The sequence below is a fragment of the Bos indicus x Bos taurus genome, chromosome 29, assembly GCF_003369695.1.
Source record: "Bos indicus x Bos taurus breed Angus x Brahman F1 hybrid chromosome 29, Bos_hybrid_MaternalHap_v2.0, whole genome shotgun sequence".
NCBI lineage: Eukaryota > Metazoa > Chordata > Mammalia > Artiodactyla > Bovidae > Bos > Bos indicus x Bos taurus.
The window spans coordinates 5150910-5168218 of NC_040104.1; the positions used below are offsets into that span (position 1 = coordinate 5150910).

The following is a 17309-nucleotide window of genomic DNA, read 5'->3' on the forward strand; positions in this document are numbered from 1 at the left end:
AAGCAGAGGTCTGTTCAATGTGGAAGTCAGGCTCAGAAAGGCACAGGCTGTGATGGCTGCTGGGGCGCCGGCAGGCAGCGCCCTCTCTCCGCTGAACCTAGTGCCCAGACACACCGCAGCTCGCTCACACTCACCACCAAAGTGAAGACACTTTGCCTGCGCACAGCTTTGGGCGACTGCGAGTAAAGCGCGCACACACTCACTTCTAAGTTCGCATGATACAATTTTCACTTCTCGTGGGTAAATATCTAAGAGTGCTGGAGAACAAAGGTCTGTCATTGAAGGTGGCCACGTGACTTCCCACCCCAGGTGGGCCGTGTGAGGCTTCACTGTCACAGCACTGGCTATTTGTCTATGCCTTTTTGGTTTAGCTACGCTTAGTGGGCTGAATGGTGCCCCTCCTAGTCCCCAGTCCAGACACCTAGGTTTCCTTCCTGCCCCACGACCAACAGCGTGAGGCCGAAAGGAACTGGTGAGGGGGTCTTCTCGCCACGGCCCCCGATTTTAGGGGCTATGATTTCAGCCTCTGCCATTAAGGATGACAGCGCTCAAGGGTTTTCTGTTTCTCAGTTCCCAAGTTCCTCTGTATTCCTTATTTGCAGACGTTTTATCATAAAAGGCTTTAATGAAATGGTCACACAGTTTTACTTCTTTAGTTTGTTGATACAAGTTACACTGATTTTTATAAAAACTATTTTTATACAGTGGTTTTCAGTTCAGAAAAGAACGGAGGGGAAGGTAGAGACTGGCCATCTGCCGCCTGCCCTCACAAATGCCCAGCCTCCCCTACCAGAGCATCTACTGTGGCCCACGAGCCTGCGCTGACCCATCGCCATCACCCAGAGCCCAGTGCGCTTCACAGAGCGCACCAGACGCTGTACGTTTTACGGGTCTGGACAAACAAAGGCATGTACGGGGCACTAAGATACTACATGGAGAATCTTCACGGCCCTAAAGGTCCTGAGCTCCACCTATTCACTTCGCCCCCAGCACCACCCTCTGGTCATCTGTGATCTTTTTACTGTCTCCACAGTAAAATGAGACATTTCCCAGAAGGTTATGTAGCCTTTTCAGATTGACTTCTTTCCCTTCTTTTTCACTTGCATTCAAGGTTCCTCCATGTCTTTTCATGGCTGGAGGGCACCTTCTTTTTAGGGCTGAAAATATTCCATTGTATGGATGAACTAGTCTGTTTATCCACTCACTGAAGACATCTTAGCTGCTTCCAAGTTGTGGCAAGGGTGGATAAAGCTGCTCAACAACCACAGGTAGGTTTTTGTGTGAACATACGTTTTCTACGCCTTTGGATAAATACCAAGGAACCTAACTGCTGGGGCTGTATGGTAAGAGCGTGTCTGGTTTTGTAAGCAATTGCTGGACTGCCTTTCAAAGTGGCTGCAGCATTCTGCGTTTCCACCAGCAAGGAATGAGAGCTCCTGCTGTTCTGCGGGCCTGCCAGCACCTGGTGCTGTCAGTCAGGTCCAGTGAATTGCTAGCATTGTGCTTCTTACTGATTTCTGTCTAAATGTTATGTCTGTTTCTGACAATAGTTTAGACTTACAGAAAAACTGCAAAAGTACTAGAGTCCCCATATGACCGATACTCAATTTCCCCCATCGTTATCTTACATTTATCAAAATTAATTCACCAATACTCACACGTAAAATCCACACCTCACTCAGGTTTCCATGTTTTTACCTCAAGCTGCGTCTCTGTCTGGAGTCCACCCAGGACCCCTCACTGTGTTTACTGTCAGGGGTCCTCTGTCCTTCGCCTCCTCTTGGCTCTGACAGTTACTCGAACTTTCCCGGCCAGGTACTCTGCAGAGTGTCCCTCAGCTGGGACCTGGTCTTGTACTTTTTTCACAATCGTGGGTTTTTGAGAGGAAGACCACACGAGTAAAATGCCATTTTCATTACACACCATCCATACACCTTAACAATGGCTGTTGACTTGGAGTATCTGGCTGAGGAAGTGCTGGTTGTAGCTGTCCTTCCACAGTGTACTTTCTAGAAGGAAGTCTGAGGTGTCAGCTACAAGAGTGGAGCGTTTTGCTCTTCCTCCTGGAGATGGAATTATGAACTCCTTGGAATTCTGCCACATGGGAGAGCTGTCTCTTCTTGCCCGTTATCCGTTCCACCGTTTATCTGTGTCAGTATGGATCACAGCTAAGCTATCTTACGCAGCCACTCTGTGCTATAACACAACGCTGCTCTATTCTACCGTGCGAGCACTGGCCGTCCCAGCTTTGGCCATGGGTGCTCTTTCAGCTGCCTCCTCTGTCCTGCTCACACACCCTCTTTTTTTCCTTGCTCTTTTTTTTTGGTCTTCTTGCACATGGGTTCTTGGTTCCAGGGATCAAACTTGTGTCCCCCGTATTGGAAGCACGGAGTCTTAACCATTGGACCTCCAGGGAAATCCCTGTGGGTCTTCCTTGTGGAACACGTCCTTAGTCTCTACACTACCCGATGCTCCACACTCATCGCACGTATGTCTTACCCCAGTGGTAGAACGAGCCATTCCTCCAGAGCCCTGATTCCTTTACTGGAGGGCGGGGTTAGAAACCAAGACCTGGGCACACGGTGCCCCTGCTTCTGGTGGTACATCATGGCTTCTGTGCCTCAGAAAGCAATTGTCGCCTGGGTCTAACTCTCCGTATTTCACTGTAGGTAATTTCTAACGTCCTATGCTGATTCTTTCCTCAACTATGTCGGAGTTCACAAATGAGCCCAAAGATATTTTTCATTTGATTTTTCATTTCTAGCATTTCCAGATGATCTTCCATAGCTCTGCTAAAATTCTCCATCTGTTCCCATATTGCTGCTCACTCTTCCCAGAAGTCTTTAACATATCAATCACAGTTTTTTTTTAAATTCCCTACCAGATAGTTCCAACACTTTTGACTCTAGTTCTATTGACTGCTTTTTCTCTTGAGAGAGTGTCAGCTTCTTTTAATTTGGCTTCTTCATCTCACAATTTTTTGGTTGCAACGTGGACATGCTGTGTAAGACAACAGAAACTGATGTAACTAGTACTTGTCTGTAGCGGACACACCTCTCTTCCCCTAAGTCTTTAGTGTGAAGTTTGGGGATCAATTTACAGTCAGCAGCGGAGCTAGGTTCGGGCTCTGCTGTTGCTGTGACTGTTTTTTCTCAGTGCACCAAGACTCAAACTTGTCTCAAGTTACTATGTATTTATAGTCACGGCTGGACCGCCAGTCAACATCTGCTCTGCCCTCAGCTGAAGTTCCTCCTTCAAGCTCGCTCCCATGCTGGTGCTGACGGTCTCCCTGCCCCAGGCCGCAGCCTCCCCTCCATCAGCACCCGGCTATACCCACTCCAGTGTGGTGGCCTGGGCCGGGAGAGGTGTGGGAGGAATGGCTCTGTTGTTCTGGCTCAGCCTCAGGCACCAGAAATGCCCCTGGGCCTCAGGGATGGGCCATCTCGGTAACCCCACCCTTACTTTAGGGACAGGGGCTCTCTAACAGCCTGGGTCCTGAATGTGTCCCTGCTTGTCCTGCGGGATAGAGGTTCTTTCCTGGTCCCTTCCCCCCACTGCCAATGGTCCTCATGCATGCTAAGTCGCTTCAGTCATGTCCGACTCTTTGTGGGCCCATAGACTGTAGCCCGCCAAGCTCCTCTGTCCATGGGATTCTCCAGCAAGAATACCGGAGTGGGTGTGCGTGCCCTCCTCCAAGGAACCTTCCCCACCCAGGGATCAGCCCACGTTTCTTAGGTCTTCTGCAGTGGCAAGCAGGCTCTTTACCACTAGTGCCACCTGTAAGCCCCCACCTGTGTCTTCAGGGTCACAGGGTTTGCGGCCCTTTCCCCAGTGGCTTAACAGCCGGCAGCCAACATGTCCTGAGCAGGGCTAACAAGTGAACGCAAAGTCCCATGTCCACAGTTCTCAGGGCACCCTTGCTCTCCCTGCACCCGGGCACTTCCGGCATTAAGTAACCTACTACCACTCTATGTTTATTAGAAAACACATCGGAACCATCACCTTTTAAGCTGAAAAATGGAACTATATGAAAATACCTCAGTTCCTCAGTAGAAGATAAGAGTTACGCTGTGCAATAACTTACCCCTTCTCTCCATATTTCTTGAGTTTTATTAAAATAATCTGGAATTTACTGTTTTTTCAACATTTGACTTATTCAATTCATTCCTAATAGTCACATGAATTTTCACATCCCTGTTACATTTATCATTACTTTCACCAATATATTTCTTTATCTTAAGTTCTTTATTCTACCTTACTTTTCTGTTTGACTTTGATAAAGTTCATCTTCAAGTAACTGACCCAAGGAAGAGATGGAACACTGAGGTCTCACATGACTGAAAATGCCTCATGGCCTCACACAGCAATCAAAATATTTCAGGGTCACAATCCTGCCCTCTGTCTTTTGGTGTTTATGCAACTTTACAAATGAGATGTCTGGCAATCTGATCTGCTTTGCAGTTAACCCATTTTTTCTTGTCCAAATAGTTTTAAGACTTACCCTTTATCCTAGGGACTCAGAAATCTCCTAAGGATAAGGCTAACATCTTAGCCACCCACCACCCTTGTCCGCCCCTCTTTAAAGTTAATCCTGCTCAGTATCTGGTCAACCTCTGTGGTCTGGGGGTAAGTTCCTTCTGATCAGAAATTTCTTCTGTCACTTCTTTTATTGTTGTATCATTTCTGTTCTCAAGCCGAAGTCATCAACATAAATATCAAAGCACCAGCTCATGTGCTTTTAAAGCATTTTAAGAGATGATGCAACTGCCTTACACCAGGAGTAGCAAGATAACATTCCTGTACCACCTGATTAATACCCTTAAGTTACTGGTTACATTATTTAAAATAGGATTTAACAGGGAAGACACAGGATAAGTCAGAACTGCAGATACAATCCCCAAATTACAATACACTTGAAGCACTGCTGCCACATTGACATCCCATGATCAGTAACCAGAGATGAAAAAGACAGGAATAGAGATGGAGACTTTGGGAAGCAGGGACTGATAAGGCTGTGTTTACTGTTTTGCTAGAAACCAAATGACACCGTTAAAAATAAATCCCAAAGCCCTGGACCGCGGAATTCTCCTGCGCTGACAGCACACCTGGCTGCGCCTTCGCTTCACGCCTCTGCTGTACAGGATGGACCCAATGGTGAAGAGGAAAATACAAATTCTAATCTCTAACCCACAGGCTCCTGGAACACGAATATATGCACACCTCTTCAAATTCTCATTCTCCAGGAAACAATTTGGAAAATTCTGACAATTAATAAGTAAATCAGCTTTAGGTATAAAACTGTAAAGAATATGACAAATATTAAATGACTTGTCCAGAGGCACACAAATAGGAAAAACAGACTATCTTTCTCTTTCTTAAACACACCACAAAATTTTCCTTAAGGCCTCAAGCCACCTGTCCATCCATTTTTAAACAGCCTAATGAACTGCAGTACCTCACGTGTGAAGCCTCAAGTTAGTGCAGAGAGGACAGAAGAGCCCTGAATCGCCACTTGGAGGAGAACTGCACACCAACCAGGAAGAGCTATTTTCAATTTTCACAAACAAGAAATAAGCTTCTCCTGAATGTGAGCCGTTCTGCATGGGTTTGATTTATTATAGTAGTATTTTGGTAATGACTACAAAAACTCAAATAACAAGAATCCAAATGTTGCCAATAGTGTTCACTAAAGCATATTTTTCAACTACATCTATGTACTGCATTCATATAAAACTATTTATACAGTAGAAAAATATTCAACAAATGAAATTCAAGGGCATGATACTGTAAAAATAAACCACTAACTTAATTCTTAGTTTTTAAAAACTCTAAAAGGAAAACCAAATGACTCATTTCATGAAACAGAAGGAAAACTTACGTTGGTCGCCGTGTCTCAAGTAAAGTCAACAATATCTGGATTGCACTGACTATGGCCGATTCATTTTTCTCCGTGTGGAAAATATTTGATAGAAGCTGCTCTATAATTTCTTGCCTAGGGAAACAAATCAACAGTCAAGCGCTAACTGTAATGTTATTTAAGACTAACAACTTCAGAAGAAAAGGTCACAGTAATACAAGTACTATATAAGAATGTATATAATTCTTATTAACTTAATTAACCAAGATCTAAAACAGGTACAACAGCGTACCGATTGCTGCATTTTGCCCTAAAATTAAAACTTGGTAAATAAATCCAAATAACTTGGCAGAAGTGAAATGGATCTGACTGAACTCTGCACATGAAGTATTCTCCACAAGCTCTCCGAGGACACTCTCCTGTGCATGTGACAGGCCACAACCATGGTAAAACACCAGGTAGCCCGTCTGGTGGATGTGTACACATGTTCTCAGGAAACCTGCTTCCCAGGCTCTCAGTAATTGTTAGCACCCATGCGGATTAAGAAGCGGAATCTCCCTTGCACTGTGACCGACAGCTGGCTGCTCTGCCGCTCGCCTGACACACACATCAGTCTCCCCACAGTACAGTGGGCTCAACGGACACCAGCACCAGCTCCTCCGCCAGGTGAGGATGGCAAGCAGGGAATAAACTCTTCCTCTCTGGGGGAAGCAAACCAAACTGGCATCTAACCTAACTTCAGAGGATCCTCTCGCAGGAAGCAGTCTTCCAGTACTCCCAGCCAGCACTCCAACTGCTTATAAGACCTCTCAACAGTACCGTAAAAGTCACTCAACACACAGCAGCCTACAGAATAAATACTAAACTTGGAATTGAGCTCTGAAAAACTGGCTGCTTTTCTTTTTACAGTAAACCCATATATTCTTCAAACAGCAGCCTCACCCCAGAGAGAGGTACCGAGCACCACCTGTGGCCACGGAACACTCAGAAGGTAACCAGTCTGAACTGACCTGAGTGTAAAGTACACGCTGGACTTCCCAAACTTTGTTCACAGAAGTGAATGTAGAATATCTCATTAATAATTTTAAATAAACACATGTTGAAATATTTTGTATCTATAAATAATATAATAATATATACTTATATATTTTTGTATAAATTATAAATATATATGTAGCTATTCTAGAATATATAAAAATTAATTTCACCTATATTTTACTTTAATATGGCTACGAGAAAAACTTTAATTACATGTGACTTTTATTGTATTTTTATTAGACAATGCAATCATGTACCGTATGAGATTACTGACAGCCCACCTTTTTTAACCTACTCGAATGGCAGTTTCACATGGTTCAACCTCATAATTACTAGTACTGTATGGAGTACATAAGTCACAATTACAAGGATAACTAACACGGGGCAGCTAAGGTGACATTTTACTCAGAAGCTGACAAGCTCTTAAGTTTTGCTACTCGAGAGAACTAGTGAAAAGGGCCTTCCCAGCCAAAAGATGGAAATGAGCCTCCATACATAGAAGACTTAAAAAAGTTCCAACAAAGTCACTAAAAAGAACAGCAGCAGCAGTAAACTGAAGCTAAACTGCCAGTCACATGTAACAGTGCTAACTATTCACCGTCTTTCCCAGTCGTTCATCCAAAGTGGGGAGAGGCCTTGTTTGTATTAAAACCACCGTTAGTTTTATGGAGTCGGGTTGAATGCACGCACAATGCTTGACGGCAAATACTCTCCCTGAGAACGTGTGGCTCTAGACACACCAGTAGGGTGGGCTGGCCACTCACAGGCTTCACAGTCGAACACCACCCCTAAGTGGTCTTCCACCGAAACACAAGCTGTCTGTTCACCGCGAATCCCTTAGAAACAAGGGCAAAAGCAACACAAAGAAGCAAACACACGGATGCACAACCCTAAAGAGACAAACACACGGGTGCATAGCCCTTCGTGTCAGGTCTGCTCAGGCGACCCCTGATCAGCTGCCAAGGCAGAGTGAATCCTAGGAAGAGCTTCTGATCAAATGTGTTTGCACTTAACTCTCTTCCCTCAAAGACCGTGGAGGCCGGGACTGTCCCATCTCAGAACCCTACACAGAGATGGCTCTTCCTTATTAACACATTCTTACCCTGTAGGTCTCCAAAGGGCATCATGAGGGGCTGAGATCGGATGAGCAGGTTCTCCTGCCTGCTCGCCCGCCCACAGGTACTTTCCAGGGACCCAATCCCCACATGAGGAACACTTACCAAAGAGTGACAAGGGTAACGTATCACAGGGCACCAACGAGAAAAGGCAACCAGAACAGAGACGCAAACATACTTCTCTAGAGTGGCAAGCAGGGGGTCTGGCTCTGCACTGCTCTGGACCTGTAGCATCTGGTCTCTGCTCAGGCGGACAATCTCACAAAGTGACTGTGCTGCGTTTGAGTGCCGCTAGAGGAAAGAAGCACAGTGTCAACTACAGAACACACCGGGAGTCAAACCTATGATAAAAAGTTAGTGAAGAAACTGCTTAAGTAACACAAATTAACACTGGCCATAAGCTACAGTAAATAAGAAATAACGTATGTAAAGTATTGAGTATTTTACCCTCTTGGGCTAATGAGCTCTGTTAACAATACTGCCAACAAAATACAGCTGCTGTGTGTAGAGAAATGTGACTAAAGTTCTGACAAGTAAACTTTCTACAATTAAACTTGAAGAAAAATGTATGTCCTCAATTGATATACTTTTAGCAGCACAGAAAGATGAACCCACTTCCGTGACTTAAAAAAAAACAAAATGCAGCTTTCTGGAATATACTAGTGAGTAAGAAACCCTACACCTTCTTCCCATGCTAGTGTGCGACGCCACAGCGTGCTCTCAGATGCTGGTGCCAGGCACGTGGCACTGAGCGCCGCCCACCCAGCGAGAGCAGAGCAATGGGATTCAGCACAGGTGATAACACGCACCAGGATACCACCCCCCAGTGTGGAATCAGGCACCAAAACCTCCTCAATAAATATAAACTGCTCAGTGCAGTGTAGCATGCAGCTTCCCCTTTAATACCCAACAGAAATGTCAACAGGACTGTCCAAAAAAACAAAATACACTTTCTTGCAAGTCAAGTAGAGAAGGTGCTGATGCCTCAAACACTTTGTCCTCTGCAAAAGGACTTGCTCCAGAAATGGGCCTCTCCTTCGCCAAGCCTTCAGACAGCGACCGTGTCCAGTTGAGCAAGAGCCTAGTAAGGACAAGCTGCGTCCCCGCCCTGGGAACAGGCCAGGCCCGCCCCTGCCCTCCGTTATGGCGCACGGGAAATGTGCTCTGGAAATAAATCATCGACCCCCCACCTCCCCTCTCCCAGCCACAGCAGGAGGGCCAAGGCCCCTTCAAAGCTACGGCCCCGAGACGGTCCACACGGGCGTGTCCTGGGTGTCAGCAGGAACAGTACTTACTACAGGGGCAACGAGTGAGCTGTCGGAGGAGAGCCACAGCCCCTGCATGGCTAGCTCCTTGCCTTTTTTTTTTTTTTCCTGAAAGGGACAGTGGGATGGAGAGCCTGCTTTTGATGAACTCCAGGGACCAAAAGGTTTTGAATGGACCAGAGTAGAAGGGAAGTCTCCCCTTCGTAGGGGAGAACACCCTCCAGCCACATGCTTCTTCCCTGGCACTGTTTTTCTACAGCGCTCACTCTCCAACTGACCCACCAGCCAGAGCGTCAGAGGAGGGCGCCCGTGCGCAAGACACACCCAGCATGCTCTCTGAACCAACTCCTCTGTAGATACTACACCGAACCACGTGGAATGATAACTTCTCTAGGCAGACATGGCCACATGCTGGCCACTCCACAGGGCTCAGAGCCGCACAGCAGCCGGGTGACTGTCTCCCCTACAGAGGCACACCGCTGGTGACTTCCCCCAGCCCAGCCTACAGAGCTCCCCGAGCAAACTCCAGAGCAGCTCTGACACTGCCACCCAGTCAACCTTCAGCACCCAGGACAAAGGCCAAACCAGCCAGGGCACAGAAGCCTGAGTGCCCAAGAGCCCAGCACTCTGGGATGCACTGGGGACCCGGAGCTGCTGTATGTCTGGAGGCTTTTGCCAGAATGGAAAACACAAGTGCAGACAGATGTGGCCACATCCTCTGGGCTAAAGGTGGGGATAAAAGAAAAAATCGTGGAGGAGGTTTGTGAGGAAGGTGAGTAGATGCAGCCCGCGCTCTAAAGAGACGGAACGAGACCCAGGGCTTACCGTTTCACATTCAGCAAAACACAGCATTTTTAAAAGCCTTTGGTGTTTAGAAAACTGTCAGCCTGAAGCATTCCAGGTGACCACTAGTACCTGTCCTCCCCATTCACATCTAGTGAAACGACGCTCTGTGCCCAGACGAACGTGGCTTGTTTTCCAAAAAAATCAAGTTCACAAAAGAGAACTTACATCTTCTTCTTGCGATGGATGAACTATTTCCACGAGCCTCTGGATAATTTTCTCCTCATTTAACCACTGTAAAACACATTGTAGAAGGAATCAGAGCAATGAGTGGCTCCTGTCCAAGCCCCAGTGAAGATTAACATACAGAAATATCCATCATATTTTAAGTAGAATGTACAGGTTTTCTCTGAACTTTGAACACTACAGGAAATTAAAAGTCCCCCAAAAGAAAATGGCAGTGAATATATTAACAGCAGCTAGAGTACCAACTACTCCCCATATCACAAAGCTACATCCCCAAACCCTACACGTCAGCTCAGTGACGTTAGTTCTCAGGCACCGCGCACTAACAAAGCCTGTGCTTTGCTTACGAAGTGGAAGCGGAGATGGAATTTATACATTTTCTGTAAGAGTGTTCATTTTAAGGCAGCTTCAGAAAGGCTGAGAAAAACAGTATATCGTATCAAGCCTTGGGTTTAAAACACACGATGAACTCTTAGATTCTAAAACACAAACAAGCACAGGAAGCGTGGGGGCTGGGGGGTGCCACAGAAAGTTTATCTGCCTGGTCACATGCTAGCAAAGAGCGGTTATCGTGACTAGGACATTCTTCTTCCACTATGTATGAACTACTGCCATGAATGAAAATATGAAAGGGGTAAGAATAAATGAAAAAGCACCTGGCGTAATATTAATTCCACAAGGAAGAGAAACACCAAGTAAATAAAGGCAATGTCTACCTAGAACAGATGGATGGACACACACAGACACACGCACACACGCTCCCAAAAGTTAAAAGAGGTGGGGAGCGGGAGGCAGGAAATCAAACACAATGTGCTAAAGGCTGCGGAGAAATTCTTGGGTTGTCTTCAAGCTCCTCAAGGAGAACATGCCAAAGGAAAATGCAAACAAAAGATCTCAGGAGACCACCAGGAAGGCAGGGGCCCATCTTATTTTAAGATGTTTTAAAATGTGCACATGAAGCCCCTCCGGGGTCTTGTTCACACACAGATTCCGACCCAGCAGGGCAGGGGTGAGATCCAGGTGATGTCTGGGACCACACTCTGAGTAGCCACGTCCTCAAACAGGATGCAAACGCCTCTACAGAGAAGCTGGGGCTGAGGGTCCCGACCACCCAGAGAGAAAGTGGGAAACTGTGGGCAGTGAACAGATCTACCCCCCGGCCACCTCCACAGCTACTAACAAGCAGCCACAGCCCAGCCCACAGCTGGCCCCCAGATCAAAGCCAGACACACAAGAGTTCTCACTACCCTTACCTCGACCTCTACCTTTATTAACCACCTACCGCTACATCCTTTGAGAAGCACACCTACTCCCTTGGAAGTGAGCCCTAAAATCCAACTCAGAAATGACCAAATTTGGGAACTCTAAGAAACCATACTGAATAACCTACTTCAGTAATAACATATAAAGGCAACCACCCTCTTAGCCTTAACTGCCTTCTCTGGAGTCCCCAGTCTCTACGGAGAAAACACTCGCATCCACAAATACACACCTAAAGGTGACCGAAGCCCCAGTTTAGGGCTCTTTCCCAGGATACTCACTAGGTCCTCTCAGCTGACATACTCACATGACCATGGCTCTCAGAAGACCTCCGCCTGGTTCTACAGACCCAGCCCTGACACCGTCCCCTGACACACCATGCCCCCCCACACACCTGTCATGCCTGCCCCCTCAGTGGACTATGCCCCTCTCCCTGGAACGCCTCCTGACAGACCCTACTAACCCTCCTCTGGGCCTTCCTAGGTCTTTAGCAGTTTCAATAAAACTCATTTCCAGAGTTCTTAGGTTTGAGGTTGAGTATTAAAGACAGAATGGACTGGGGAATGGTTCTGGAAGAAGGCAGTGAAGGGGATGAAAGAGAAGGGATGGAAGAGGCAGCGCTGAGAGCCTGCGAGAAACCTCACCTTCAAATCATTCACACCCTCCTCTTCCCACCCAAGACAGTCCTCCAGAGCCATATGTCCTGGAATAACCACCTCCCCCAAATCTGAAATACGTGCCCCTTTGAAGGTAAACTCCATTCTCCTGCTATCCCATGCTCCTAGGCATCCATGAGGCTACTTCCGAAGCCAGATCCCCTGGAAATACCACAGCTCTTCCTTTTGACTCTTAGAGACATCCCTGCAGGTGACATCTCCTCAAGACAGAAAAGATTCCTCACAGCCTGCTCAAACGAGACAGAGCTCCCGACCTTCCCATTTCTGCTCTTCCCACCAGACCAGCTAAGACAAATCCAGTCTGCCTTCCCACTCCGCTGAAGAGCAAAGCCAGCAAAGGAAGAGAACAAGAAGACAGCCTGTGTCTCTTGGGGAGTGCACATGGGGAACCCTAACCCTGGAAAAACCTGGGTCTCTTCCTGTGGTAGAGCCCTTCTCCTGCCCCCCACCCCGGTTTCCCAGACCCTGACTACCCGTCCCTGGAATCCCACCCAGATGCCGCAGCCCGCCCACGCCGCCTGACTACTCACATTCAGCACCTCCTGCCTGGGCTGCGGGGGCTCGATGCACGTCAGGAGCCTGAGCAGCAAGTCCATGATGGCCGACGTTCCTATGTGCTTTATAATAAGGTCCACAAAGTCACGTTTCTTCTTCAGGAAATCCACAATCTAGAGGAGAACAGCCACAACTGAAAGACGCATCCCTGGGGAACCATCAACTTTAGGACACTTTCAGTCCTGACCCCTCGGGCTGCCCCCTCCGAAGTCCCATCACCACTTTAAGGCAAGTCAAAGGCTGAATTAGCCATAGATGTCAAACCGGAAAGACTTCTGATTATTACAGAACTGAAAAACCTCTTTTAAAAAAAAAAACAAAACTCCCAAATTACCACCTGTTCCCTGATACAAACACACCATAACAGAATCTTTCATTTCTGCTCACTTTCATTATTAATTCTGAAAGAATGAGGATCAAAAATGTAACACTCCATAAAAGGCAAGAGAATATACCACTTAACAATTTATAGACATAAAGCAAGTCCATTAGGCTTTACACGAAAATGCAGACTAAACATCCAAAGTCCTAACTGTACTCTAGCAAGAAAAACATTCAAAACAGATTTCTGCATCAGTCAAAGTGGCTAACTCACATGCTATAGAAAATCACAGCTGCGTTTTATTTCAGCCATTCACCTGATCAGATTAACACCAGGAGGCTGAGCGTGGAAGAGGCTGACCATTAACCGAGGGGATAAGAAAACATCAGTGAAGTCAGGGTTGCCACCTAGGTCTCTCCTGCACAGGAAGAAACATGCTCTGCCTTGGACACCCCTGTGTACATTCTGGCTTTTTTGTCCGTGTACAGGAATCATCTGCTCAAAAGTCCCAAAAGCAGCACAGCCAGCGAGGCAGCTGCCGTGACAATATCGCCCTGACGTCTCCCAGAAGCTTGTGAGGTGGGGCTGCTCAACTCAAATGTTCTAGGTGAGGAAACTGAGGCTCAGACCAGTCAAGGATTTTGCTAGAAGCTAAAAAGTGGTTGCCCTGAGATTTAAATCCAACAGAGCCACAAGCTCATCACCCCACATGACAGCTAGAAGCCAGGGGTGAACTAAAACTGCTTCACACCATCAGATGGAAATACAGAATTAGCCATCACACACTGCTTCTCTAAACAGTGAGGTTAAAGGCTGTAGCACAAACGTGCAGCGAGTTACACATAATCCACTCACAGCTGAGTCACACAGTAGTTTTAAAAGCACAGTGGAGGAGAGGGGGGAGAAAAGGTGGCATGTGGCCAAAACACTGCATTTAGTGGCCGAAGCACCGACTCCGGAGCCCACAGGCAGGGCCAAGGGGGCACAGCAAGGACGGCAAGGTGGCCTGTCTGGGGGACAGCAGTGGAGGGGCTCACCCGCCAGCACTCAGGGTGCCCCTCACAGAAGGTCCTGCTGCTCTGCGAGTTAATCCTGAGAGGTGTCTATACTGGTTAAATCAGACTGAGTCTGAATTCAGTTGCACATACCCTTACTAACATATCATGTGATGGGAAACCTTTATTTACACTCATGATTCTCAAAAGGAGAGGAAGGTGCCAGTGTGGGCTTCTCTCGTAGCTGAAAGAGCAAAGCAAGGACTCTCGAGTCCTCTCGTGATGAGGGCTGAGCTGAGAAGCACAACAAGCAGCAGAGTGAACGGCCTTCTCTCAGCGCTGAAGTGGCGCGTGCCACCTTCTGTACACAGGTGACACGTCTGGCCTTGGAGACCAAGCAAAGGCTCAGCAGCCCAGAGGGCTCTGAGCATGTCCTCACTCTGTGCTGAAGATACACGGACACCAGGCCCCACAGATGCGGGCCCCGGGCACAGAGAGGGGAAGACAGGCACGAGGGGATGTGAGACTGGTCTCCATCACGACCACAGCCACCTGGAACTGACCAGGACACAGACTGACGGGGTGAGCTGAACTCTCCTAGAAGAGTAAGCAGTCCTGTCATTTCTCATCCAAAGGCGGGAGGAGGAAGGACGAGCCGTACCGGAGGGACTGGGATTCGGGGATTACTGTCTAAGAAACAAGAACCTCAGTTCCAACACACTGAGAAAGGCAATCCTGCTCAACTAAGAACACGAAAGCACGACCTCGTCTGTCTAAAATAAGACCTGTATGCACTTGGCCTTGGCACAGGGCAGGCGTTCTGGGCCGAAAATAGTTCCAGCCCCTCCAGGTCTGCTGACAGCAAGGACAGGTCACGGAGCCTGCCTTCCACCACGAAGGACGCCAGGCCCGACTGCTGTGGCCCCTGCAGCTCTGCCTTCACACCCCCACGGCCTGCACTCTGCAGACTCTTAGTTTGTTCTTGGGCGTGTGAGGCTCCTGCTGCTCCCTGGGGCCCATTTGCGTAAGTGAATCCTAATCTCCTCGTAAGCAGATCTTTTCCACACCAGAATCCACCAGAGCCATGATTTTAGCATGCATCCCAGTCGTCTGGGAGGCTTCTTACAGCCCAGACTGCAGGCCCCACCCCAGGGTGTCTGACTCAGCAGGCCTGAAATGGAGCTCCAGAAACTGCGTTTCCAACAAGCGCTCGGGTGGTATTCACGCTGCTGGACCACACACAGCAGACGCCTGGGACATGCAAGTTTCCAGGCACAGGGGACTGAGAGCGAAACGAAGCCCAGGAGACGGGAGGCGGGGCACAGCGGGGCGACACCGAGAACGAGGAGGAGGGGGAGGAGGCGGACCGTGGGAGCAGGCTCCTGCCCAACTCCTGCCAGGCTCTGCTGGACAGAAGAGCGAAGCTCCCTGTGTGTGTACACAGCAGTCACTACCCAGAGGTCTCAGGTTTTGGGGTGGAAGCAAAATAGAAGAGAAAAAAAAAAAAAAAAAAAATGACCGTTGTATAAACTAATCATCAATCATTTATGGGAAAGCTTTCTGCCTTAAGCGTCGCCTGTGCTCTTTGTCAGGGAGAAGGATAAATGAGCACACTGTGACCCTGCCACAAAGTCGCCAGGACGCCACCCACACCCCCTGCCACTGTGTGCCCCTCCTCACGCGACCCTCACAGACTGACCCCAGCGTGCTCTTGCTTCCAACCACCTATCAGAAAAGGAAGCCAAGTACACTGGAAAACTGAGATATGAGGCGCTCAGAAAAAAGGAGGTCAAATTAGAATGTATTTGTTAAGGAGTTAAGTCAGTGGTAAGTCAGCAAGCACTGCAGATATTTAAGGTGTAAAATCTGTTCTTTTACAGAACGTGGGACATAAGGCACACTCAGAACACTGAAGCGACAAAATCACTGAGGATCACCTCAGGGGATGCTCAGCCCTAATACTTACCTTCTTAGAAAACAGTATTTACCTGTTCTGGTTTTCTGCTGATAAGAATACTTAGCACCTTGCTGAAGAAACTGGCAAGTAGTGGGTTCAAGGGGGAATCGTTTAGGAGGAAGCTATACAATTTCATTAGCAAGGATTCATCTTCTCCCAGTCTATCGTTCATTTGGGAGACATCAGAAGTGAGCAACTCACAAGATATATTTGGATACCTAGAAGAACAGGATACTCACGTCATCATCTGTATCAACAGTTTACTTACACAAATCAGAACACAGATCAGAAAGGCTTCCTAAAATTTTGTGAAAATTGTTTTAAAAATCTTCTGGGAATGAGAAAATAATTTCAAGCCATTCTGCCAATTTAAACCAGAGTGAATTTTCTTCTGTGTCTAAAAACCAATACAGTCTCCCCAACAAAACCAGAGCACAGCTGGGGCTCAGGAGGCGAGGGCGGGGACCCCTCAGAGGGGACAAGACGAAGCCGTGGGCCGCAACCCTCAGCCGCCCACCCCGGTGCGGGAAGCAGCGCAGCTCGCAAGACCGCTTGGGGGACGCTGGCTTCCGGGAAACTGCACTGCACGTGGCACTGTGCACTCGAGACACTTTTAGGTTCCTGGACAGGCTGCCTGTATCCTCAGAAGGGTTGTCTGTGGTATTAGAACGCTGGGCGTGTCAGGTGTTCAGTCCACGTTACATGTTAAGAGAATAAACACTTCAATATACTCGAGCAGAGAACAGGACACAGCCTGAATTCCCCGGGTGGGAAAACAAAGTGTGTATAGAAACCGAACTCTCCACAGCAGCCTCCCATTCTCCCGGGGCCAGCCCACCTCAGACCTCAGGCTGTGTACCACAGCGCCCCTCCACAGGCCCCCAGCCCTGACAACACCGCACCCCTGTGCCACGTCTGCCTGAGCGCCGGGGCTCGCTCGCTCTCTGAACAGGCGGCAGCAGATTCCTTTTCTCCACTCACTTCTTTAACCGCAAATGACTTTTCAACTGCTCTCAGAGCGATCATGGAGACTCCCAGGCCCGCCCAGACTACACTCTCCCCCACCCACCGTTCACTTCTCTGCTCTTTATCCCTCCCTGGTGAGCAGGAGCAGCAGGGAGTGGCGAGCTCTGATGTTGACCAGGACAGGGAGGTGACAAAACAGCCTGAAATGGCTCTGTGACGAAAGAGAGGGGAAGAGACTGCGGCCGGAACCCATGCAGCACCCCTGAGACAAGC

At 48.0% G+C, this 17309-nt stretch overlaps 1 protein-coding gene across 15 annotated transcripts in view; it reads right to left on the bottom strand.

The window, feature by feature from the left end:
- Positions 1 to 17309, bottom strand: part of PPP6R3 (protein phosphatase 6 regulatory subunit 3) — a 125271-nt gene that overhangs the window by 48951 nt on the left and 59011 nt on the right. For 13 of the 15 annotated variants that reach the window (XM_027531753.1, XM_027531745.1, XM_027531754.1 and 10 more), the window contains 5 exons: positions 16102 to 16288; positions 12772 to 12909; positions 10287 to 10352; positions 8189 to 8301; positions 5879 to 5992 (listed from right to left, as the gene is read on the bottom strand). In XM_027531753.1, coding sequence (XP_027387554.1) covers positions 5879 to 5992; positions 8189 to 8301; positions 10287 to 10352; positions 12772 to 12909; positions 16102 to 16288 — 618 coding nt within the window. The remainder of the gene's footprint in view (positions 1 to 5878; positions 5993 to 8188; positions 8302 to 10286; positions 10353 to 12771; positions 12910 to 16101; positions 16289 to 17309) is intronic. The other 2 variants (XM_027531760.1, XM_027531761.1) reach the window with 1 other exon arrangement.